This window comes from Python bivittatus, unplaced genomic scaffold (genome assembly GCF_059951505.1).
Source record: "Python bivittatus isolate LINGU-HERP-01145 unplaced genomic scaffold, Pbiv_v1 ctg000190_np1212, whole genome shotgun sequence".
Taxonomy (NCBI): domain Eukaryota; kingdom Metazoa; phylum Chordata; class Lepidosauria; order Squamata; family Pythonidae; genus Python; species Python bivittatus.
Genome location: NW_028277042.1, coordinates 20,318,614 through 20,343,006, shown reverse-complemented (window position 1 = coordinate 20,343,006; position 24,393 = coordinate 20,318,614). Strand labels below are relative to the sequence as shown.

The window sequence follows — 24,393 nt, the reverse complement described above, 5'->3', positions numbered from 1 at the left end:
CCAGCAGCAAGGTGGATGGATTCAGTTACAGTGGCGATGGGTGTTCGGTTGGAAGACCTCACAGACCAGGTTAGGGACAGATCCCCCTGCAGAAAAATCAGAAAAAGGTCACTAAGAGTCAGCATGGGCTTGATAGCACATCAATCAATTTTAGGGCTTACTGTGATCTGCTTCGGCTGGAGATTATTGTGGAAAAGTAGCATATCAATAAAATTAGCTAGCTACTTGGAAAGAAATGCCTAAATAATTTTGGCCACTGAGTAGATTGCAAATATTCTTTTTTGCTTTCCCTCCAAGTAGTATCTTGATCAAAGGTGAAGGACTTACGCACTTCTTTCTTTGAGCCACTTGATGACTACCTGACTAGAGAATTTTCCTCCTGCAGTTTTCCCCCTGCCAGTAGCAGGGAGGCCAATGTTCAGAGAGACTACCCAACATAGAGTCACTGAAAACGGTCCAGAAGCCGTGAATTCGAACTCACTGGAGGTTTGGTAAACCTCCTGTTTGAGATTGCAGCATAGAGGGAGGTGAGCTGAGAAGTACCTGAGAAGCCCCATTTCAGCTCATCCACCATTCAGCTTATTTCTGTGGGTACCAACTTAATGTTTGGGGTTGTGCATGTCTCTTGTGCATGAGAAACCACAGAATTGCAGAGCAGAGAAGGCACTTCCCAGGGCATAGAGAAGCTGCATTCTCACACATTCATTGCATAAATATGATGTGGGGTTTTTGTTTGTGAGTGAACAGATGGAGAAGTGGAGCTGTGCCTTCTGCTAACAACTGTAACGGTAGATCGATGCCTTGGTTCCAAAAGAAGTTTCTCATCTACCATATGATATCCGGATGAGGTACTGAATACAATCAGCACTGGGGGAAGGAAAAGTAAGGAATGTGCTGCAAGTCAGGAAGAATTAGAAAAATACAAGTTCGCCATCCTAGATGGGCTTATCAGAAAGTAGAACCTACTCAACGATGTTCGGCTATGAAGATCTTTATGATATAGCTTTTGTAGCAGAAAAGGTAACACCATCACCCTAGGTAATTCATGAGCAGGATACATTTCAGGGCAGGCCTTGAAATGGTCAGAGTCCCACATCCTGCAAATCTCCTTGAACATTTTTTGAGAAGCAGCAGCAGGTGCAGCATTTAAGAACAGCAAAGCTGACACCCCAAATTGATGCTACTTGTTGGAATTTGGCATCCTTTCTGCAGTTCTGCCCTGCAGATGCCTCCGTGTTTGCGTTCCATTTAATTGTTCTGATCCTTCTGCAGGTTGGGAGGCCAACATGTAGCTTCGGGAACCAGAGTGGGCCAAGAGTCTCTTCAGAGCTACAGATGCCTCTCCGCATCACCCAGTTCCAAGCTTTCCTTATTCTTCTTGCTTTTAGGAGCAAGAACTAAAATAGAAGTGTTTAAAAAGGAATGGACTTGCTACAAGCATGGTGTGAGTCATTCCCACATTGCCGGTAGGTCACTATGAGTGTGAGGAGGGGGCAGGGGCAAGCTGATTAGCTGAACTGAGGTTGGGTTTCACCCAAATTTAGCAAGAAAGGGGAAAAAAAGTAAAGATTGTCCATCTTTTATGTTCTTAGACAATGGGTTGTTTTCACTTTCTGATTAGGATGATCCAAATAGACTATTAAATCCTGGACATCATGCTCTTGTGGGAACCTGAGGCCTGGATTCCAAAATCCAGTCTTTGCTAAGAAGTACCAGGAATAATATTTTATGGTTTATGATAAGGAAATGCTAGAGGCTTATATGGAGACGTGTTTTTGAAACATAGGTGTCTCTGAAATAGAGAACAACTTTCACCCATCTTACACCACAACTGCAAACACTGCTCTGAACTCCTTGGTGTTCCTATCTACCCAAGCCTCCACTCTTTCTCCGATTCTCTCTCCTTGGGCTCTCCAAACTGTAAAATTAGCTTGAAGCCATTTCTTGTCCCCTTGCACTAGCTAGCAGGTTACTTAACATGCTTTCCCCAAGCTGGTCCCCTCCGGTTATGTTGAATCCCAACTCCCACCTCTATGAAGTCACATTCAGGAGCCATTAGGCTGAGGGGAGGGTGCACTAGCCGACTTTCTCCCAAGATATTGTTCCCCAGCAAAAGGTCAGGTGGTAGCTTAAATATAACAAATATATTACAGCAGCTACTGCAGTAAGTATGGCCCTGGGAAGATGACCAGCCAACAATCTGGAGAAGAGATTGGCCAGGGTGATCAGCCTGCTCCAGGGTTCATGTCTCCATTACAAGTAATAAGAAAGAAACAGATGGTCATCTCACGTGGCCAGGTAGAGATTAATCCAGTGTTTCTCAACCTTGACATCTTTAAGATGAGTGGACTTCAACTCCCAGAATTCCTCAGCCAGCACAGCTGGCTGGGAATTCTGAAAGTTGAAGTCCACCCATCTTAAAGTTGCCAAGGTTGAGAAGCACTGGATTAATATATAGACAACCTTGCTGGTTTCAGAAGGGGTGGGTACAACCACCCCTTTGTAACTTTTCTAGTTTTCTTCTAAATTCAGGGTAGGACCCCACTCCAAAAGTGGGTTGTACAGTCCCATGCCCAAATATTGCCGCACTTCCACATGGGCGACTGCCTGCAAGATACAAATCCCGTTCTCATCCCCTCAGACTGTTCTTGTAGGCCAAGAGCAGACAGTCTGGAGGGGGGAGTAGGAACCCCAACCCCAAAGGTTTAAAGAGAAAAAGGCCAGCCCTACACTTAATGCAGGGACACTGGGTTCAGGACCCTTGGCACTGCTGCAGGATTCCTGTGGGTGATTCATTCGACTGCCTGCTAGAGTTACCACTAGAGTTTTCCTGCCATCTGATACATTTCATGACAGGCGAGACTTCAACAGGTGAGGATACAGGTGCAGAGAGAGTGCGGCAGGCTTCACCCATTCATATTCCGCACGTCCCACAGTTATTCAAAACACATGAGAGTTCTTCCTTGTAAGGATGGTACCAGTTACCTTACCAACTGTCTCTGGTATAAGATAATCTTCCCCAATGAGTCCTCCTTCAGTTGTGCAGGGACCACTCCCAGCTATCATGGCCAGTGGCTGCCTGGAAATTCTGTGGTCCCAAACCTTCTGGAATACACCATTGAGGAACAGTGGCATATGATTTCTATAGAAACCATGTTTTGCAGAACTTTTGCTAATACGTTATGGTTGCACGTACTGTAGAGTCACACACATCATGAAGTTTACACTCCATGAGTCCCCAAGAGGCTCTCCTGGACCCCTCTTTTAGGGTCAAAGGCATCCCTGACATGGTGTTACCCCTCCCCCCATACAATTATTTATAAGTTCAAGGATAAAGCTGAATGCTCTTTATGAATTATATTGTTGTCTGGCCTCTGGTTAAGGCCTTTGTAGGGGGCACAATAAACAGAACTAGGCTGCGGTCCAACAGAGGACTGCACTTAACTCTTCTGGGGATGCTGGTAATTATTCCAGATTAAGAGTAGTGTTTTGTAAGAAGCACCTTGCAGCTGAAGGAGCCAGGCTCCCCCACATGGAAGGAGAGTGCCATTGCAAGCCCTCTAAGATTTACCTTCAGCATTTCTATCCCACGTTCCTCCTACCTGCAGAGTAGTAACTCCCAGAGAGGCAAGTTTACGTCCTGGGCCCACGCCACATACAGAGTGACTACTGAGGCACTCTTGGAATCAGGAGTTCATCCAGGCGCTGCCGCCTCCCTCCCAACGGTTTGGTTTGCAACACCAAGAGGCCTCAGCCAGTCCGCCAGGCTCCCAGTTGTGCTTCTTCCCATTGCAACTGACAGAAGGGGGCAGCATCTCTGAGCCAGGAGAGCAGCCTTACCTGTGGAAGCCACTGGCACATTTCTAGGCCGCACATCACGGATGGGATGGTTTTTAACTACTGCCACTTTGAAAGCGCTACTGAAAGTCCTAGTAGACCAGTGTTGTCCAAACTTGGCCACTTGCTGGCTGGGGAATTCTGGGAGTTGAAGTCCACTCATCTTAAAGTGGCCAAGTTTGGACAACACTGTAGTAGACGGTTAACGTCGTGAAACAAACATCCACCATCCACTGTCCCAGGAACCTCCCCCCACGCCCCAGCAGTGCTGATAAATGGGAGCCAGCCCCACACGCCTTGCCTGCTGCTCACCTCCGCGCTAAGCCACAAGGTCAACGGTTTGGGTTGGATTGATGCAGAGAGGGAGGGAAAGGCAGAACTGGGTTGGAAAAGGGGTCGAAGCTGGCAAGGGTGCGCTTAAGAATGTTTTCAACATGCTGCCCCCTCTCGAGATTCCAGCGACACCAGAGAAAGACGTCTCACGTGATGCGCTGAGCGCAGGGAAGCAAGCCAGCGCACTGTGTTTAGAATGGCTGTAACAGCTGCATTGTACACTCCTGAGCACCAGCCAAGAATGCACCACTCCTGAGAATATATGCAAATCCTAGGAAGATATTTATGGTTATTGTTGTTACAGTTAATAGAGCTCCACAGCTGCCTAACGGGGGGAAAAAATTCAACTTCCTGAACTCAGACCTCAGTTGGTGGAAGCGAGCCCACTGCTTCTGAAGCACACGGGTTGGTTTTAAATCTCCCTGAACAAAATTGTTGGAATAGCTTTAGAATCCCCGTTTCCATGGCAGCAACCAATTGTGTTTGTCCAGTGTTATAAATACCTTCTTGACCTATTGGTGCTATTAGCAACGTGGGCCCCCCTGAAAAAGGCGCCTGTGGGAACAAAGAAGGGAATGTGGCAATGCTGGGCAGAAGGGTGGGAACAGTCAGACTGAAGGCTTCTTGTTCCAGTTGGGAGCTCGCTGAGACATAACATGGTATTTGACAAGACGTTGTCTTGTGAAGAGTTTTATTCGTTTATAGGAAATGGTGTTATGACACATACACCAAATCTTGTTGGAATCTGAAGCCATCGTGCTACTGATGGGGGCTAAGTCCCATCCTGGAGCTGTCACGTGTGTGTACGTTTGGAAAGTTTGCCTGCTAAAACCACTCAAACTACAATGTCTGTATATCTGCTCAAGTCCGTTACAATCCTTAACAATCTGCAAGGCTAGAATGTGAGTTGCTTGGTTTGAGCATAACGCGTTGTTTGCAGGCTGCAACGCACCATGTCATGTGAACCCAGGCAAATGTGGTTTATTTAACCATCTAAGGTTAAACAGATCTTGGTTTAGTGGGTTGGGCGAACCCAGCTGCCCCTTTGGTTTCAGAATGAGGAGGTGGCAGGTAAGCGGATCCTCCTCGGTAAGAGGTAAACATCTAGAAAGAGAGGAACCAGTTGCCGTGGAGGAAACACCTCTGCTCCTAAAGCCAGCCCTTCAGATTTTGGAAGGGTGGAATAGACACTGAAACGCCACTACCACCCACCAAAGGTGGTGGTGCATAGTAGGCAAGCTTGATTAGGCTGCGATGAATCCTTCCACCTCACAAACAAGATAATTCTGGTTAACAAGTGCTGGGGGAATTAATTGTTGTTGTTGTTTTTTTTAAGAAGAAGGATAGCTCTAGTTCAACCATCTGCTGGATCATAGCTAGAAAGTGCTGAGCAACAATGCCTGGATGCACACGCGGTTTTCTTTTTTGTGGAATGGCATGTTGTGTAGGCCAGCCATTATGATTTTTAACTGTGCTTTAAAACAGAGATGGGCAACCTACAATCCCCTTTTGGGGGCCCTTAGAACCCCCCGTTCTCATCACAGTTGTTGAAATCTGTGTTTCCCACCCTTTTGCAATGGAAAATGTACAATATGGAGACTGTGGTGTTGCAACTAAAATAGCCACATCGCAATTAAAAAAACAAAGACTCTTCAAATTCCACCCAAACTTTTAGCTCTATCCGCAGGTGTAATGCACCCCACTCATTTTGCGATCCTTCGCCTCCCATGTGCAAAATACGAAGTATGGCCCTTGGCCTCCAACGGGTTGCCTACTGCTATTGTGAATCCAGCCAATGGAGGCTTATTCCACAAGCATCACAAAATTGTCAGTTAGTGCAGCGCATGAAGTCAGACAATGTCTGATAAAGAATCAATGTTTTGTTTTACATTTTTTTTATTGCCCAACGTCAGAATTGGGAAATTGTTATATTCTTCTAAAAGAACTCCATAGCACCAAAACACTTAATGGCTGACTTCCCAGTTCTGATGTGAAAGCACTCCAACCGGACTTTTTCAACCCTGCTGCAGACCAAACCTTTTCACTGCAACGTGGGAAAACAAAATGTGAGCATCTGGCATCAAAACTGCTTCAAGAGGCGTTTGGATTTGTTCCACTACCCCAAAGGAAACGGATTCTTCAAACTATGTCATGCTGTGCAATCACAGGCTTTCTCCCTGGGATGTACCCTCTACTAAGCATGCTTAGCTTTGCAGCCTCAATTTATCGTTCGAGATGCACTCAGTTATTTTCAGAACGCAATGACTGAATTGTCTCACCAGGTTTTTATAACTGAAATTTTCAGATACTTAATTCACACCTAAGTAATCAGCAATGTCTCATTATTTTTATCCAGTAATAACAGGTTGCCAGACTGGAATAGTGGAGTCTAAATGAAGATTTGTACAACCAAGTCAGAAAACCTTTTGCAGATGTATGACTGCTTCATTCATCATATTTTGTAATGATGTATCACCATCTCAGCCACGTTCATATGTGGATTTTAGTGGGAATTAGCTATTTTGCTCTATCTGTCCACCTTACTTTTTATTTAAGCCCTTGTTTGCTCCTCTAGCGTTTTCTTCCAAGTATGGGCAGACTTTTTGTTTCGTCTTCTCCCATCCTATTCATGGACAAGGGAGGAAAAATATGTACTGTAGCATAATGTGATCGCTGAAATAGCCACTAGAGGACACTCACATACATGTGTACAGATTTAGATAGCACCACAACCTCTTGTTTATGATATTAACTGCATCCGAGATAATGAAATGCAAACGCCTGGCCAAGGTCAGACTGAGACTTTCTAATTCAGCATCCTGTTTTCCACAGTAGCCAAATAGGAAGATGGAAAACAGACATCCACAGCCAACATCCTGATGTTCTGGAACTACAACTCCCAGAATCACCAACCAGCTCTCATAAATCCTCATTACTGTATTGCCGATTAAGAGCCCAATCAGGCAGGACGCATGTAAGCAGCAGCATTCTTTGCCAATGTCTTGTTTTAATCCACCCACTGAACTAGGCTTTAGTTTGTTTTAAACCCCATTTGTGGAAGAAACCCTCAATAGTGGTTTACCCACCAGATTATGACTTGGTGGAATGCGTGAACTCAGTTCTGATCTGGGCCAGCTGAGTGATTTAAAGCATCCTTATCTCTGTGGACTCACAGAGGCTGATTGGATTATCTAAGAGCGTAAGAATTCCTGGGAATGCATCACTTCTCTTGACTGTTGAAAAGAACCAAACCTTTCTCCTCTTTCGTTTTATAAGATAAAATGTCCGCCAAATGTACCAATATTGAGGCACAGCCGTAAGTGGGGGGAAATTATGCAGCTAAAATAAAGGCCAGATCTCCTTGATTCTTTCAGCCAGTGTTTCTCAACCGTGGCAAGTTTAAGATGGGCGGACTTCAACTCCCAGAATCCCCCAGCCAGCTTCTGGGAGTTGAAGTCCGCCCATCTTAAACTTGCCAAGGTTGAGAAACACTGCTTGAGTCTCAGCTATTTGGATAATTCTAGAAAAAAGGAAAGCAAGCAGTCAGAAAGGGCTGGTTACCCTGAACGTGAATCCTCCATCTGGGTTAGGGTTGTGGCTGAATCCGGTTGTGGTTCCCACAAACGACTGAGTCCAGGCCCCCAGGCAGATTTCTCCAGGGAAGAACTGCAGGGCCCTTCAGTTCTGAGCAGACCCTCTTCAAAGCAAGGGGGGCAGAGGGCTAGGTCGCCCCCCCACGCCCCCCAGGTCAGCGCCTCCTCCTCACAGGGCACACGTTCAACAGGCAATGCGGCCTTTCCCCTGCACTGTCGACACTCAGCTGCCTTGGCCCCTCTGGTAGGTTTGGGGGGACTCGGCGGGGGTCCCTTTGGCCCTCTTGGGGGGCCGGGCAGCGTTTATTGCTTCCAGTGATTTATATGGATTGATTGATTCCATCTTCCATCCTCCACTCGATCAAGGTGGGGGACACAATGTAACCTCCTTGCATACAATGTCACCTTTCCTTTCGGCTTCACAACAACCCTGCCAGGTGGACCAACCTGGCCCCAAAGGATAGCTGGCTGAAGGGGGGGTTCTTGGCCACGCGGGCGCCTCCCGCCCTCAGGCCGTTTCCAGGGTCCCCCCACATGCTCATGGCCCGGTTGCTAGGCAACCCGAGCTTGTTCTCCCCCTACCCATCCCTCTGCACTCTCCTGAGCCGTTCCTCTCCCTGTTGCTAGGTCACCAAAGCCCCTCCCTTTCCAGTCAGCGATTGACCGGAGCGCCCCCGCCCCCTCCTGTCAGACAGAGCAAGTTAGCACGCGCCCGAAACACGCGCAGAAGCAGTCCTCTCTCGGCCACACCCCTTTGGCCCCGCCAGGCCAATCGCAACCCGCCGAAGGGCGGGGCTTTGGGGCGAGCCGTGAGTGACAGCGGCGGCCGCCCGGCGGAGTCCCGTTAGGTGGGTGGTGAGAGGGAGGCCAGAATGAAGGGGCGGGCGTCGGAGCGGGACGCCGTCCAATCGTGACGCGCCCGAGAGGGGGGCGTGGGCGGGGCGAGGCGAGAAAGATCCGGCCTCCCGCTCCCCTCTGGCCGGCCGGGCCTCTTCGCTCCTCCGCCGGATCGGATCCCTCCGCCTACGGAATCCCTCCCACGTATAACGGCGGCGGGGAAAAGCACTGCCCGGCAGCGTCGCCTCCTGTCGCGGGATTATTTGTCGCGCTCCGGGCGGTCGGGCCGGGCCGGGCAGGGCAGCGGAGGCGGCGCGGCGCGGCGCCGGACAGCGAAGGCGAGCGAGAGCGGGGCGGGCAGGCGGGCGCGGCGCGGGTGGGCTGCTGCTGCTGCTGCTGCCGCCTCGCCTTCTTCCCCTCCGCCCGGCGCGGGCAAGGGATGGAGGGAGCCGGGCCGAGCCGGCGGCGGGAAGGAGGAGCCGCCGCCACTGCCGCCGCCGCCGCCACCGCCTGAGGAGAAACGCGATCCGTCCGAGGGAGGAGGCGGAGGAGAAGGCCCTCCAGGCCTCGGGCGCCCCCGAAGACGGGCCTCGCCGCCCCGGCCCGGGAGCCCGTCCCCGGCCCCCCGAGGGGCTTCCGCCGGCCCGCCCCTCCGAGCCCTGTGGCCGCGCCCCGCCCTCCCCGGGATAGCCTGGCCTCTGGCGAGACCCCCGTAGCTTCTTCTCGCCCCCTCCCCCTTATTCGCTGCTGGCGGAGGGCCGGTGTCCCGCGCCGCGCCTGGCCTGCCCCGCTTCCTTCCCTTCCCTTCCCCGGAGGGCCTGGGGCCGCGCGTGGACCCGCGCCCTGAGGGGGTCGGGCTGCCCCGGGCGGGGGCGGGGGCGGCAGCATGGTGGAGAAGCGGTGCCCGCGCCTGCAGAGAGAGAGCGTCTACCGCTGGTTCTCGGAGCTGCCCTCCCCGCAGCGGGTGGAGTTCCTTTGTGGCCTGCTGGACCTGTGCATCCCGCTGGAGCTGCGCTTCCTGGGCGCCTGCCTGGAGGACCTGGCCCGCAAGGACTACCACTCCCTGCGCGACTCGGAGATCAAGGCCAACAACCCGGCCGACCTGGGCAGCCTCACCAACCTGACGGACGAGGTGGTGCGCAGCAAGCTGCTGGTCTCGCTGGCCCTCCTGGGCTCATCCCACCGGGAGGCGGCGGGGGTCCTCTTCCGGACCCTCACCCACATCGACTCGGTCATCCACAACTACGGACTGCAGCTCAACGAGGGCCGGACCGGGGATGAGTTCCTGCTGCTCTTCACCATGGCCTCCAACCACCCTGCCTTCAGCTTCCACCAGAAGCAGGTGCTGAGGCAGGAGCTCACCAAGATCCAGAACCTCATTGCCTGCACCGGCAAGAGCCCCAGCGCCGTCGCGGCCAGCACCGTGGGGACCTGCCCCGGGTGCCACAAGGTGGGTACTGCGTCTTGGGGATGGACGGAGAGAACCGTTTGGCCCTGCTGGGACGTAGCTGGCAAAAACGGACCATGGTTTACTGTGGCTGGCAGTTAATTCTGGCCAAAGATCATCAGGTCTGTCCCAGACTGGACTCTCTTTTCCGTGTTGGTATCTGCAACTCCTTTCTCCGCCTTTGTGCATCTTCCACCTTTCTTTTCTTGTAGAAACGGACATCTTTCAGTCAAGAGTTGCGTCTCTCTTAAATCCTTGGAAGAAGACACAGAAATTTCACACTCTTAGGATATGAAGCTGTTCAGCTGTTGGGCCCAGTGATTGTGCTATTGACATTGGCCCAAGGAGCTGATTCTGTCTTTATTCTGGGCTAATACAGGTGGGGGAGGGGAGAGGCTTTTGTTTATTTTTTAAAGAGCAACCTGGTCTTGTGAAACTGAGTTAGTAACAAAGAATTGGGGCTGGACAGATGTTTTGGCCAAAATCAATGACACTTGTATTTCAAACTGTTTAACAACTTGTGGTAACCAATTGAAAGTTTGCAATGTGGACCTGCTAAAGTTAATTTCCTGCAGGGATCTTTCAGTAGTGTGTATATTTGAAATATTGTCCTAAATGTAAAACTTTGAATAAGTCTGTTTTTTTTTTTTTTAATTTGTACGGGTTTTTGGTCTCTCATAATTTGTTTTTGGTGTTTCAAAATATCTGGGATCAGTAAGCAGAGATGAGTGGTTTTAAAATTGCTGATGCAGAGGTATAATTCAAGAAGGAAGGAACTTGTACAGTTGTTTGATTCCTCAGAAGTGGCTTGAGGCAAGCGTGTTGCTCTTGTCATTGCGGTCTCCTGATGTCAGCCTGGCAGCTCTGTATAAGCCCTGTAGGTACTCTTAAGAATACTACTGTATTTGCACTATACAAATTTGAACCCAATCTTCACAATCTTGTTTCCAGACAGATGTGGCGGATTTTTTCCCCCAAAGGCTGTTTAAGCTGAAGATATAAGAGTAAAGAACAATGCAACCAGGCCATGGTTAAGATGGGGAACATTGATCTAGTATGAATAGGCTAATTTTGATGGTACTGGTAGTACATTTTATTTTCATGTATTTCAACAAACAGAGCCCAGTGTGCCTTAATTGTGGACATTTTTGTTACAATCCTGTGTTCCAAAGAATAAAGCCCCAGTGCTTAGAATAAACTCTCAAAACTTAATACCAGTAGGCAATTTCTCATTTCTAAAACAAAAACACAGGATTAAATATCAATTTACATAAGCAACTGAATCAGCCAACAATACCTCAAATGCTGTCAGATATAAAAACCTGTTTGTATACTTATTTAATGCTGTTTGTAAGCATCTGCATGCCAGCTTCATGTATTTCTATGACAATCTAGTATGGGGATTAAAATTTATCTTCAAGCTTTGCCAAATTCAAGCATTTTATACAAGAACTGGGACTTGCAGGAGCAGCCAGAAAATTCACTGAGATGAACTCTGGGTTTTAAAGGGGAATCCCTAAGTACTATGCAGTCTTTTTGAACAAAGATTGCCCTGTAGGCATTGTGTAAAACAACATCTAATGTATTCACACACTGATTAACTCATGACTAAATCAAAAACATGATTCTTCATACCATACAAATGCATACAATAGGGCTTTGTACTACGAATTATTTTATGTCAGTATTCATTTCTGGTTTTAAAAGACCTTTATGAGACTCATCCTGAATCATAACAAACTAAAAAGATAGCATTACTTTCCCAACTTGCATTAACTTAATTAAGGAGAGAGGGAGACAGATCACCTACTTCTTAAGGGTTTGCTATGGAACAAATTTAAAGTTTACCCAAGCTCATTGTCAAGAGCTGAATTAAACAGCAGTTTTTGAAAATATATTTTCTGATAACTTTGGCAGCTATCTAATCAATTAAAAGTTTGCATATTAATGAAAAGAAGAATGAAGAAAAATCCATGATAAGACTTGAGGAAAAACAGGCTAATCCAAAGAAAAGGGTTGCATGCAGGACACTCATGGTTAATTTGGTTACATTATCCCACTATTAACAGGTCCTAAACTTGAAATCCTCAAAAGAAAAAAAAAAGATGAGTCCAAATAATGTTTGGGATATTAGGAGAAAGCAGGCTGAGTAAACACACTTGACAAGCGTCCTTCCTCACTAATCCTTCATAAGTTTTGCCCTTTTTTCTCTAGCTTCCTTTAGGTTTGGTAGTGTTATGTCAAGGCTAGCAGATACTGTAACTGATTTGATTAGTTTGCAAAACCATTATCCAAATCTGAGTAGGTTTATTCATAATGCTGAAGAGAGACAGTAATGCTATATGGAGTTGAAATTAAATGATTGGAGGGTGGATTATTATGAATAATATAATCCTTGATATGATACATTTTTGTGTATTAACTTTGAAGCCCAGCACAATAACCCTTACCCCAAATAACCTTGTAGCTTAAGTTCTTTTGTAGCAAATCTCATACTTACCTCCTTTTATTTAATGTTAAAAACCTATAGAGTCCCTACTAACTACCAGATTGTAAATTCCAATTTCTGCATGATTGATGGACACATACATCGTTTAGAATAAAGTTGGTTTCCACTTTCAGTTAGTTAGCCATTGCAAGTATATTTTGTAGAAAGCCAAGGCTTGGATGATTTTAAAAAATCTGTTTATAGTGGCAATAGAATCACGTATGTGTTGGAAATAAGCTGTTTGCCTTGGGCATTATAGTATAGTAATGGTGAATGGCCAGATGCAGCTCTTTGCATGTACCCCTTGGCTCAGGGATGGGGGGAGATGATGTGCTTGATACTGTATGGAAGGCATTTGATCTTGGCCAAAAGGAGTTGGCAAGAAGGCTTAGATGTTGAACACAACCTGAGGCCAATTTTCAAGCATAGATTAGGTCATCTAGGGATCCTAACATAGGCTGACTGGCTCTGTTACAGAGGAAGTGAGGTGTAGAGGACCTCTTTCGCTAATAATCTGTTAAAAAAAGGAAACCACCTAGTAAAAGTATTTGGAGCATGTTGGGTTAAAGGAAGGCCTCAGAAATCACGACTGATGCTATAAACAACACTTCTGTTGCATTTCCTTCTGAGGAAATTCAACCACATGTTGAATCAGAGGCTATTGACTCAGCAGAAGAAGTTCTTAGATAGCCGTAGTCAGCCCCAAGTATAACAGCAGTCGATATCTCAAGTGCAGCACTTGGAACGACTTAGTGCTTTTGGTCTATGTCTGTGTATTTGATAAAAGTCAGTTGCCATATTACTAAGTTGGTGAAGACTATGAGACCAGGGCAAGATTTAAGTGTTTTCAAATAAAATGACATGTTGAGGAAGTGAGGTTTACCTTGGGAGCATGTCTACAATACACAGCAGATTGTTATGCTTTGGGATTATTTTTAATAGAAAGCAAATTAACATAGACATAAAATAAATATGAGCATTAACATTCTGTAATAAGATTTGGGGCCTAAAGATGGTTTCCAAAAGATAGCAGGTTGAAAATATGCATGCTGTTTTAAAAATAACTGGACTTTAAGAATATTTTTAGCTTGCGTAAGCCAAATTGACTGGTTTGTTTCTTGTAATTTTTCTCTTACCTAGGTCGCGCCAAGATCTGAGACCCCCATAAACAGTGTCGGTAACAGTTTAGAAAATGCACTACATACATCAGCACATTCCATTGAGGAGTCATTACCTAAGAGGCCTTCAGGGAAACACTCCAAAGGTACGTCTCGGAGTTTTGCCGAATATTCCTATTTGTGAGAAAAATAGGACAGCTTAAAGCTGATAGCTTAAAAATTGCTTATGAATTGATGAAGGAAGATCCTGTTTTTAATATTTAAAAATAATTATGGGTTACTGTAGGACTAAAAGAAAGTTCATTATCAGTTATGATAGCCTTTGAATTTGAAGGTTCTGTTTAATGGATTGGAGTAATTTATTACATGTGAGTTTCACTCATTTCCCCTTTTGCCTTCAGAAGATACACGTTATATAATCATATATAATATGTTTTCTGTAAGTAGTATTACTGACAAGCTGTATGACCTGCTATAGTTATACCACACCACAAGAAAATACTTGAATGGCAACTGCTAGACTTGCCACTCTAACTCACGTGTGCAATGCAGAGCCCTGTTGTGTTGACTTTCCAGTGCTTAAAAGAGTGTTTCTTTCCACTGCTGTAGTTCTTTTGTTGTTATGTTGGTTCATCTATTCAGGATTGGTCTGTCCTGTTGTGCTGAGATCTGACATTTCATTAAGCAAGCTTTATTGCTTGGACTTAAAAAGGCATTGAGAGTGTTAGAATTCAGTCTGGCATGGTAGTCTACAAAGGCTTTTGAAACAATATCTTAGAATATTTTGGAACCTCCAGATAAGAATGTTCCATGTATACAATCTAATTCAAATAAAGGGATTCATATATTAGCTGGAGCAATCACTTGCAACAGAAAGCCTTGCCTGGTTTTACTGTAGAAACAGATAATACAGTATACTGTTTTTTTTGCTAGTGAGATATATTGATACAATGCTTCCTAAATCACATTTTGAAACAAACAAAAAATCATTCTGACAGTTTATTATTGATGACTGGGGAGTTTAGTGTGGGCTGATGTTCAAATTCTGACATTTATCTGGAATATTGAAGTAACATCCAAAAATATTGAAAACTATCCAGACCTGTTAATCATGTGCAAAACACAACTAGAATCTTGCTCTGACAATAATCTAAAGAATCTTCAGTGTTATAAATAGCTTCCTTGGATCTTGCTCCTAAGATGATACATAAAATCTAGTTCAGTATTTGATAAACTATGGACATTCAGCTCTGATTGTTTTCAGTTTCCCTGAAAACAATGCCCCTAAATGAAAAGATCACAATTATTTATCCTTAGCTCTTGTACAAACAACCAGGATAGCAAGTCATATTTCATTCTCTGTGCAGCATGCCTCTTTAGAACTTTACCAGATGTCTTGACCACAGCATATTTTCCAAAAGCATAGTGTGGGATAAAATACATTAAACCAGATGTTGAAATGAACTCTGCACTCCATAAACTCTTACAATAGTTTAGTGAAATGGCAAATCCATATGGAAGTATCCTTATGACTATCTTATTGTGTAAAGCTCCAATGACTTTTCCAAGGTGTATCTAAGAAGAGTATGTTCTCATGGAGAAACTGTAGTGCTTCCAAAATCACAGCGATAAAGAAACCTGGAATTTTGTTTAAGGTAGCACATGTGGTTTTCTGCCCATTAAAATCTTTCCCCAGTGTTAACACTGTGTAGAGAAAAAGACTCATTGATGAGGCTTGTATCTTTTGATCAAAGTAATAAGCTACTTTCCTGCATTGGTTTATTACATTTTAAATAGATGGAAGAATGTGAGCAACTGATACTGGCGGTAATTTACAAAATAGCAGTTCTGTTGCTGGGACATGTTTACTGTGTTTGCTTATTTATACATCTGTTTCCCCATTATGATTTGTTCTAAAATTTTGAAAGCAAAACATCTTGGATTAAATAAAATAATATATACACAGTAATTACAAAAACTGTACAGATTGGAACTGCTTACTTATGGAGGGAAAAAGACATTTGTTTCTGCTTTGGAAGTTTTGAGATGATTTGGAGATGATGCCCATAATCCAGTGAAGATACATGCATTTAAACTTAGAGGAGATCAAAAGTAGTTTTATTTAGTGTGCACTTACAACAAAATGCAGTATAGTGTGAGAAACCACTCATTGGTTTATAGATCCCAAGACTGGATTCAGGTGTCATGCCAAGCTGTGGTTGATTTCATTGCAGCTCATTGAATAAACCATAATCATAGCCCTGCAATATTAATAAATGTTCTTGTAGTTGCTGCAGCTTTTCCAAAATTAAAAACTCATTTAATTCATTACAGTAGCTAATTGTACAGTGCCAAATTGTGAAGGATTATTAGAACAAGTTGTGTTGAGAAGACTTTGAATTGACTAGTACCTATAATATGCAGATTTTAAAATTCATAAGGAATCATCCAGGAAATCTGGAAATGTGTTAAAAATAAATAAATTTGTTTACTCCTCAGAAAAGAGAACAAAAACTAATAATATTTCAAACATTTTACAATGCCTTTCACCCATATGATTCAAAATGATGCAGAATTAGTATCTGTAAGCAAACTTATTGGCTGCTGTTACTTTGATGTCAACCTGTGGATATGTGTGCATTATGCTGCTTACACACAGCAGATGTCTGGAGTGCTTCCATTGAGATCAGCTGAATTAATTTCAAGTAAATGAGATAGTAGGCTTACAATAAAACTGAATGTTAAACTTGAGCATTGGGTTACTATGACTGCACTTTTAAAATGTGAACATGGGTGTTGTTTGCTGAGTAATTCTGTTTTTAATAAGATCAGTATTCATTATTATCACTGTAGCTGAATATAACGTTGACTGTTAATATCTTTTGGACTAAGGTAACAACATATTCTTGCAGCTCTTCTCCTAAGGGCATGTCTTTTGCAGTGAAATTTACCACCATGTGTCATTAGATGAAGAAGGCAGTAAAGTGGCTTGTTTAGCTGAATTGGAATTGAGCAACAGCTGTAATCAACTACTTCCCCAACTGGAAACCATTTTTGATTTTGCAGCTATATCCTAAAACAGCATTTTGTTTTTTTCTAAAAAAGAAAAAAAGAAATGGAAGAAAAGACCAAGCAGAAAATACAGAGCTGTTTTTCCTCTGCAACTGCTTGTGTTACACTTCTTAGGAAAGACCATTGATTTATTGCATTACCTCACTGCATTGAGCATATCCATTTCATCAGTGTATCATGCTTATGCTATTTTTAACAATAAGGTGAAGGGACAGTACTGATGAAATTACATTATTTTGATACCCTGCTGAAAGAGAGGGGTATGATCACAAAGATTGCAAGAATCCCTCTATGACTGTTGAACTATTTACGTTTATATGTAATTTTCAGATTGTGATTGGATAAGGCTACTGATTAAAGATTTCTTCTGGAAAGCCATTTATTAGGAATAGTTATATTGTATTTTGATAAGGGTAGGTGAGTTCCATAAAATAGGTATAATCTGTGGGAGGATATTATGAGACCAAACTGCTGATGTTCATTTTGCTTAATATCCATGGTTGTTTTTTAAGGAGGGAAGGCTGCTACCAGGACAGTGTAGCATCCATTAGATTTCTAGAAGTAAAGAACCACTGCTTGATGGGAGATGTGAATTACTTTGAGATTGAAGCAGTAATGCTTTTAGACTGAAAGAGATGGTAATTCATTATTTCAGGCCATTGCTTGCCCACAAACGGAGACGTGGACTTCGTTGTACTTAACCCCTAAGAAATATTTGTTGTTTAGTTCTGCTTCTAGTTACTGAAGCTCTTTTGAGTATAAATTCTGCCCCAGTCTCTGAATGCGTATAATTAGTCGTTTTTTGTGGGGTTGTTGTTGTTAAGATCGGAATTAATGTATATAGTTTAAAATTGGCTAAAAGAGGAATATTAATGGGAAAAAAAGCAGTTTTGAACAGTAGGCTAAATAGTAAGCAGAAGTGATTTAGGGGTTGAAATTCTTTTTTAAAAAGCCATGTTCATTTGAAATGCATGAAAACCCTATCTTCTTTTCACGGTTTTAATTTTGTGATACTAACACAATTTGTTTCTGAATTTTAAAAAGATTACCGCTTCAGGCACTGACCCTATTCTGCATAATATTGTTGTACCAGACTGTCATCCAATCTCCTGGATGTGGTATCTTCTCTAAGACTTGCCAGTCCATCTTCATTGACTGTCATAGACCAAAGTAACAATACAGTAATGTTAAGAGTTATCATGCATTAGAACCATGAGCACTGTTCAAACAACAGACGTTTAGTGCCTGAGTGAAATAAGAGATAATGACAGATGACAAAGATGTTAAATAGGCCATTCTTAACCTACCCTAGATTATAAGAAAGTTGCTGTTAACTGCTGGTGTTATTCTGCCAGCTCTGGTTGTGAACTTATCTATTTTTGTAGTTATTCTTGAATTATGATCAAATAAAAGGTGTGAAACATAGAATTCATCAGTCCAAATGGGAAGTTTGCATAGGGGGCATTACATTTGTTTATCTTAGGTACATTCAGTAGTGTATATAAAAAGAAAGCAATATAGAGGGACATGGACCAAAGAATCTACTACTCCAGCTCCACAAGAGATCATAAGGGGTCTGCCTTCTAGGACAGATTTACATAATATATCAAAACCCAGTACTGTAAAGGTTCTGCAATATATAGAGATCATAAGTTGATGTGCCAAAGCATTTTTTAAACTTCCTAATGCTGTAAAGGTAGAGATTTTGTCATGTTCATTTTGAGGTCCACATCCAAGACCTTTAAACTAAGTTCTACTCTGGCTCATTCATACTGTAGTTCAAAGACAGCAGTGGTTGTGGGGGGAGCTCCCACTGCAACAATTTAGCTACTAATTCAGGAGGATGAAATTGGAGGGCCCAACCATGTAAGTAGAAATGTATTTTTAGCCAGGAGCTAAAGGTGATAAACCAGCCTGTTTAAGCCAGACGTGCTGTATTGTGGAGTGCCATGTTTGAGACACACTGGGCCTTCTGAAACAATTTCCTTAGAATGGCTTCAACAGTAGCAGAATTAATACCTGCATTTAATTGGATCCCTAGAGGAATGGAACTAGTACCTTGGCTTCAGATAGTTTTATTGCAGCTGGGATCGATCCAGCATCTCTAGTATGGAAAAAGGATATGAAAGCAGATGAGCTCGGGGACATTATGGGACAAGTAAGCGATACAGAGTTTGTAGCTTCTTCCAGCCTGAAAAATTACCCGTAAGCATTTAAAGTATCCTATGCCCTTCAGTATTCTGGGAGGATTTATTTATTTATTTGGTCATTGGTTTACAAAATTCAAGACTATAATGTTTGCAGAGTCAGTCACTAACAAATGGAATTTACAAAATTGCGATTGCTGTCAACACTTTTCTTAACCGTGTTGGAGTGTGCAGTAGAATCACTGCATCATCAGCAAACAGGAAAATTGCTATATAGCTGGTCCTCAACTTATGACCATTCATTTAACAACCATTTGAAGTTACAACAGCATTGAAAAAAGTGTCTTCGACTGGTCCTCGCACTTACAACCATCACAGCGTCCCTATGGTCACATGATCAAAATTTGGGCGTTGGCAATCGGCATGTGTTTACAACAGTTGCAGCGTCCCAGGGTCACCTGTTAGCCATTTGCGACCTTCCCAGGGGGCTTCCGACAAGGAAAGTCAATGGGGGAAGCCAGATTCACTTAACGACTGCATGACTCACTTAATGACTGCATCGCTTAGCAACAAGTTCCAGTCCCAATTGTGGTTGTAAGTTGAGAACTACCTGTATGCTAATTTAGGGGGTAATGTTCCTCTTTGCTTATATAATCCACTATAATTTATATAAACTAAATAGGAGAAGAGCAAGGATATAGCCTTGCTTTATGCCCCTGTTGGTTGGAATAACTTCTGATGCCTGTTATGCTGGATCATATCTCAGTTATCTAAAGACTGTGAATGAGAGTAACCAGGTACTGAATTCCCTGTTGAAGGCTGTAGTTACTGCAAATAGTAGCAAGCCTACTTGGTTGATAGCAGAGATCCTTTTAGTAGGCAATTGTCTAAACCAATAGTCTAATTGACTGGGAGGTTCTGGGAGTTGAACCTGACTGGGGAATTCTGGGAGTTGAAGTCCAGACCTCTTAAAGATGCTGAGGTTGAGACAAACTTAACAGCGCAAGTGTTTGGTACAGATTTTGCCAATTAGGCGGCTTCCGGCCCAATAGTTTGTTGGTGGGTCTTTCTAGCTTCCTTGAAAGCAGGAACCACAAGGGCCAAAGCCATGGCAGCGGAGCTGGCTTGTCAGTGTAAACAAAGGGCGAGGGGAGTGCTGCAGCCCTGGATGGAGATGCCTTGGTCAGCTCAGGAGACCGCGTTGCTTCCTGGGCCTTCCTCTGCTTCAGCTGACTGAGGAGTTTCGTTGCTTCTGAAACCGAAACAGGTGGCCCTACGGGCAGGCTGCCCACTCCCACACTCCTCAGAAAGGGATAAAAATATTCATCTCTGCAAAATTCACAGAATGCGTTTCACAGGAGGTTACTGGGATCCAGCATTCAGCATGGGGTGACTCAGCGTTTAGAGTTGCTGCAACTAATCTGCAGAAGGTAGCCGAGTCATTTGCTCCTGCGGCTATTACAATTGTTGCCAACTTTGTGGGAAGCGCTTCTCTTTCTTCCTCTATGTGTGTGTGTGTTTGTTTCTGTAGACTTCAGTATTTATATCATCCGGGGCCTTTCTAATGCATATGTATATGTATATGAAACCAGTGTTCAGTTTGAGTGCAGTAAAGGGTTGCCTGTCCCTAACCCTTTGACATGTTCCTAAGTATGACCCCATAGAATGGAATTCTAATGTGCTGAAGATATTGTAGGTATCTCAAATTAACTTGATAAATTATATCAAGCAGGTTGAGCAATTATTACAGAAATTCAAGTATAGCAGTGAGCAATCCATCCTTAGAATGTCACTTGAGTTATTTATTTATTTTAAAAAGACACAGAACAGTACCTATTGTTTGTGTAGTTCACGCAGAGGTTGTGAACCTGAGAACAACATCCTAACACATTGCAGACCTAGTTTGCAATGTGTACATAACCACTTTTTCATTTTTTTTTCTTTAAGGCTGAAAGTCATGTGTTATGCTTCGTGTTGGCATGTGCTTAGTTCTAGGCAGATAAAATAATTTTTCGTTGAAAAATAATGTTTGTGATTTTTGATGTGTCTGTATAGTACATAGCTCCAGCAGTTAGAAATGTCATATTTTAACTGCTAGCACAAGAGAATAATAAGTTGAAGTCAGCTATTTGTGCAAAAATAATGTTGATCTGAGTTTTAGTTTCCTGTCCCAGAGATTACTCATCTTTTTAAAATAGCAGTTATATTTTTTTCTCATAATTCCCAGTATACTAACAGTTCTGGGATACTTAATGAGTTTTGTGGTTATCTTAAGTTGCTGACTTCACTACTTGTCTAGTCACTGAATTCATACTTTGTTTTGATTTTAACTTTTTTAATATTGAAAGGAAACCAAGTATAATAAAAGAAGCCCAAGATCTTTTAATCTTGAACCTGCTTTTGGAAATACATGAAAAAGTTATTCACTGTCTGAAAATAAAAAGAATGAAGTTGCAGAATCAGACAGGAAATTAAGTATATTAGTGCTATAAATTGGAACTGAATGCTCCATATGTTGTCCGCATGAGTGTGGTTTAGTGGGTTTTTAATGTTGATATGCGTGTTTCATATCTGTGGTTTCTTTTATAGGAGAACGGTGGTAACTTGATATGTTGTTAGCATTGCCATCCTTGTGTACGTCTCTCTGGCAGTTATCTCACATGTAGCAGTTTCCTGGTCTAGGACCAGAGTGAAAGAAGGAAGAGACGCAATAGTGAAGATTTGCTGTTGCTACAAGCAGTTCTGGTAGACGAGAGGCAGACAAAAAATTTCCCTTGGAGCTCCATTTTACTGTGCTGCTAAATTTCTGTTTCTCACATTTTATGGTGGGAACAATACAAAAACTGTAGTGTCAGCATAAAACAAGGTTAAATATTCAAAACCTTCCAAAATCCTAGCCATATTCAAAACCCAGAAGAAGGCAGGAAACCCTGGCTTTGCCGATGAGACATGGCTCTATCGACATGGCCGCTCTGCCTTCCTCCCGGTGGTCCTCACCATCCCAACAGTCAGTAATAGCAGACCTGGCCAATAAGAGATTCCCCCTGCCTGCAATAAACCGAGATCAGTTCTCCTCTCACATTGTTTGCATTATAGTGGGGGAAAATTGTTGATGATCTTAAAAAAAACAAAAACAAACCGGAAGATATTCACTGTTACTAGAACACTAGGCAGAGAATTCTGTAGATACAGTATTTTTGGAAAGCAGTATTTTGAACTTGCTTTCTTTTGAAAAGGAAATATCCTTGAATCACAAACTTTTGAGGAATGTCTTTTGACAGCCCATGCACTGCAGATTGATTTGTTCAAGTTATTTATTTCAGCTGGACCATTGGACTGTAATGACATTAATCTGGCATTGAGAGTACTATTCTATTTTTTCCTATTAAAATCTATTTTGCATGTCAGTAATTCAGTCTATAAATGTTGATATGTACTAGATTGCTATTTAAATAATCTAGTTTATGAGAAGTCTACAAGCGCTATCTCTTTGCCTGTTCACTAGTTTAACTTGGCTAGTAACAATTCTGAGCTATCGAACACTCAAAATTGCCCCCATTTTCATGTTGACACTTTTAAGAAGCTGTTTTTCTGTGCTCTTATGCTTGAGTGCTAATAAAACCATGTGACTATTTCAGGGCTGGCTAGTGCAAGGTTAATAGTATGGGTATAATTCTCTTTTCCCCAGTTAAGCAGTTATTTTAAAGTATCAGTCAGTCAATCAATCAATCAAACAATTCTTCTGTGTTAACTTCAATTCTTTCTTGGTATTAGCGTGCCTGTGATGTAGTTGTCTAAATAACAATTGATTTACAGCACTTGCTTAGCCCTGGAGGTGTTGGCCACAGTGGCATGATCAGTCTGATAAATATATGACTAGCGTGACTTACTTCCTATTAGTTCAATTTCTGATAAAGTTTTAGGTGAAAACTACCTCCTATGAATTAAAAGATGAAAAATAACTTTAAAAACATTTAATTATGAGACAAATGTAAGCATTATTACAGTTGATACTTCAACTGGATTCAGTTCATACAACTTTCTGCAGACAGATACAATAAATAGGAACTTCAGCTTTAACATTTTTAAAACTGTTAATTTACCATGTAGGGAGAAAATGTGTTTTGGGAGGAGTGGGAAAAACATTAAGGGAATGTTAGTTAGGAAAAGTGCTTTTAAACAACGTTAGCTTTTCCAAGAGAGATTAATATTCAGTATACACACATGGATATTTTTAACCACAATCTTTTTAGCTGCTGGTATGTTATCCAGCAAACTTTAAGAATTCTTATTGTAGGAGATCATCAATTAACTCTTGTTTCAAAGATGAGCATTTTATGTATGTTAAAAACCTTTAAAACATTGATTTTGGCATGCGTGTATTGCCCAGCTAAAATATTTTTACTCTAATGATAATTTAAATGTACTTCAATTGTTTGTAAAGCAAAGGGCAAAACCACTCATGAGTAAAGACTGGTTACATTAGAGGTTGAAGTTCTTATTATTTGTTAGATTTAAATCCTCCCATGCTTCTATTAATCTAGTCTAGTCTAGTCTAAACATAAAATCTCTCCAATAGAAGATAATATAAAATCTCTTCCAAGCTCCAAACCTTCATCTTTAGCCAGGCTTCATTATAGCAGATTGCACAGGATATGAGTTCTTGCAAATGCCTTGGCTTTTCTTATGTTCATAAAGTTTTTAAAAATGAAAGTTTATCACAAGTTTGATAAGCAACTTTTAAGTTAACATTTGGAGCAGATGGTTGGGTCTTCTTACATAAAGCAGCAGAAAAAGAGGGCTGTTAATTCAATTAACAAATGCATTGTTTGATATTTTGTATGGTATAATGAGCCATCATGGTTTTTTAAGCTAGGACTTGCCCTTCAAAACTTGGTTTTGTATAAGAACAGAAAAGGAACTATGATTCAGGAAAATGAGCACTAGTCATTCAAATATATGTATACTCTTGTCTTTAAGAATCGGTAAAAGCTTTAATTGAGAGACTAAAGTAACTAAGGGATCACAAAAATGTGGTTGTTTTCTTCTTCACCTCCTCTTCCTCATCCCAGTACATTTCATTCCATTCAAAACATGAGAACAATTTCAAAAACATGATTGCAATGATGATCTTCTTGTCCCACTTGGGTAAAACAGGAGATTTTTTTTTATCCTGCCTTTCTTATTTTTTTATAAATAACTCAAGGTGGCGAACATACCTAGTACTCCTTCCTCTGGCTGGTGGTTCAGAAAGTGTCTGCCCAGTCATTTGGAAGGCAGAATCAGCTGCCTTATATAGGCTAAAGTACCCATGAAGGGTCAGTGGTCACCAACACTTCTGAGGCCTTCCTGAAGCCTGGAGAAGACAAGAATGGTCAGGAAAAAAACCAAGTATAAGCAAGAACCTTGTATTCTGTTTCTCATGGGAGGAATCTGTGGCTGTGGGGAGGAGACACTTTTGCCAAAGCATCTGAAAATGGCCTGGAGTCATGTCTTCTGATTTATCAGATGGGGAGACAGA

At 42.6% G+C, this 24,393-nt stretch overlaps 1 protein-coding gene across 1 annotated transcript in view; it reads left to right on the top strand.

Annotated features, from left to right (window-relative positions):
* The first annotated feature begins 8,742 nt into the window (after positions 1–8,742).
* ZCCHC14 (zinc finger CCHC-type containing 14) overlaps positions 8,743–24,393 on the top strand; it is a 30,449-nt gene continuing 14,798 nt past the window's right edge. Inside the window, exons 1-2 of the mRNA XM_007422121.4 lie at positions 8,743–10,050; positions 13,676–13,799. Of these exons, the coding sequence (XP_007422183.3) occupies positions 9,487–10,050; positions 13,676–13,799 (688 nt within the window). The 5' untranslated portion in view covers positions 8,743–9,486. The remainder of the gene's footprint in view (positions 10,051–13,675; positions 13,800–24,393) is intronic.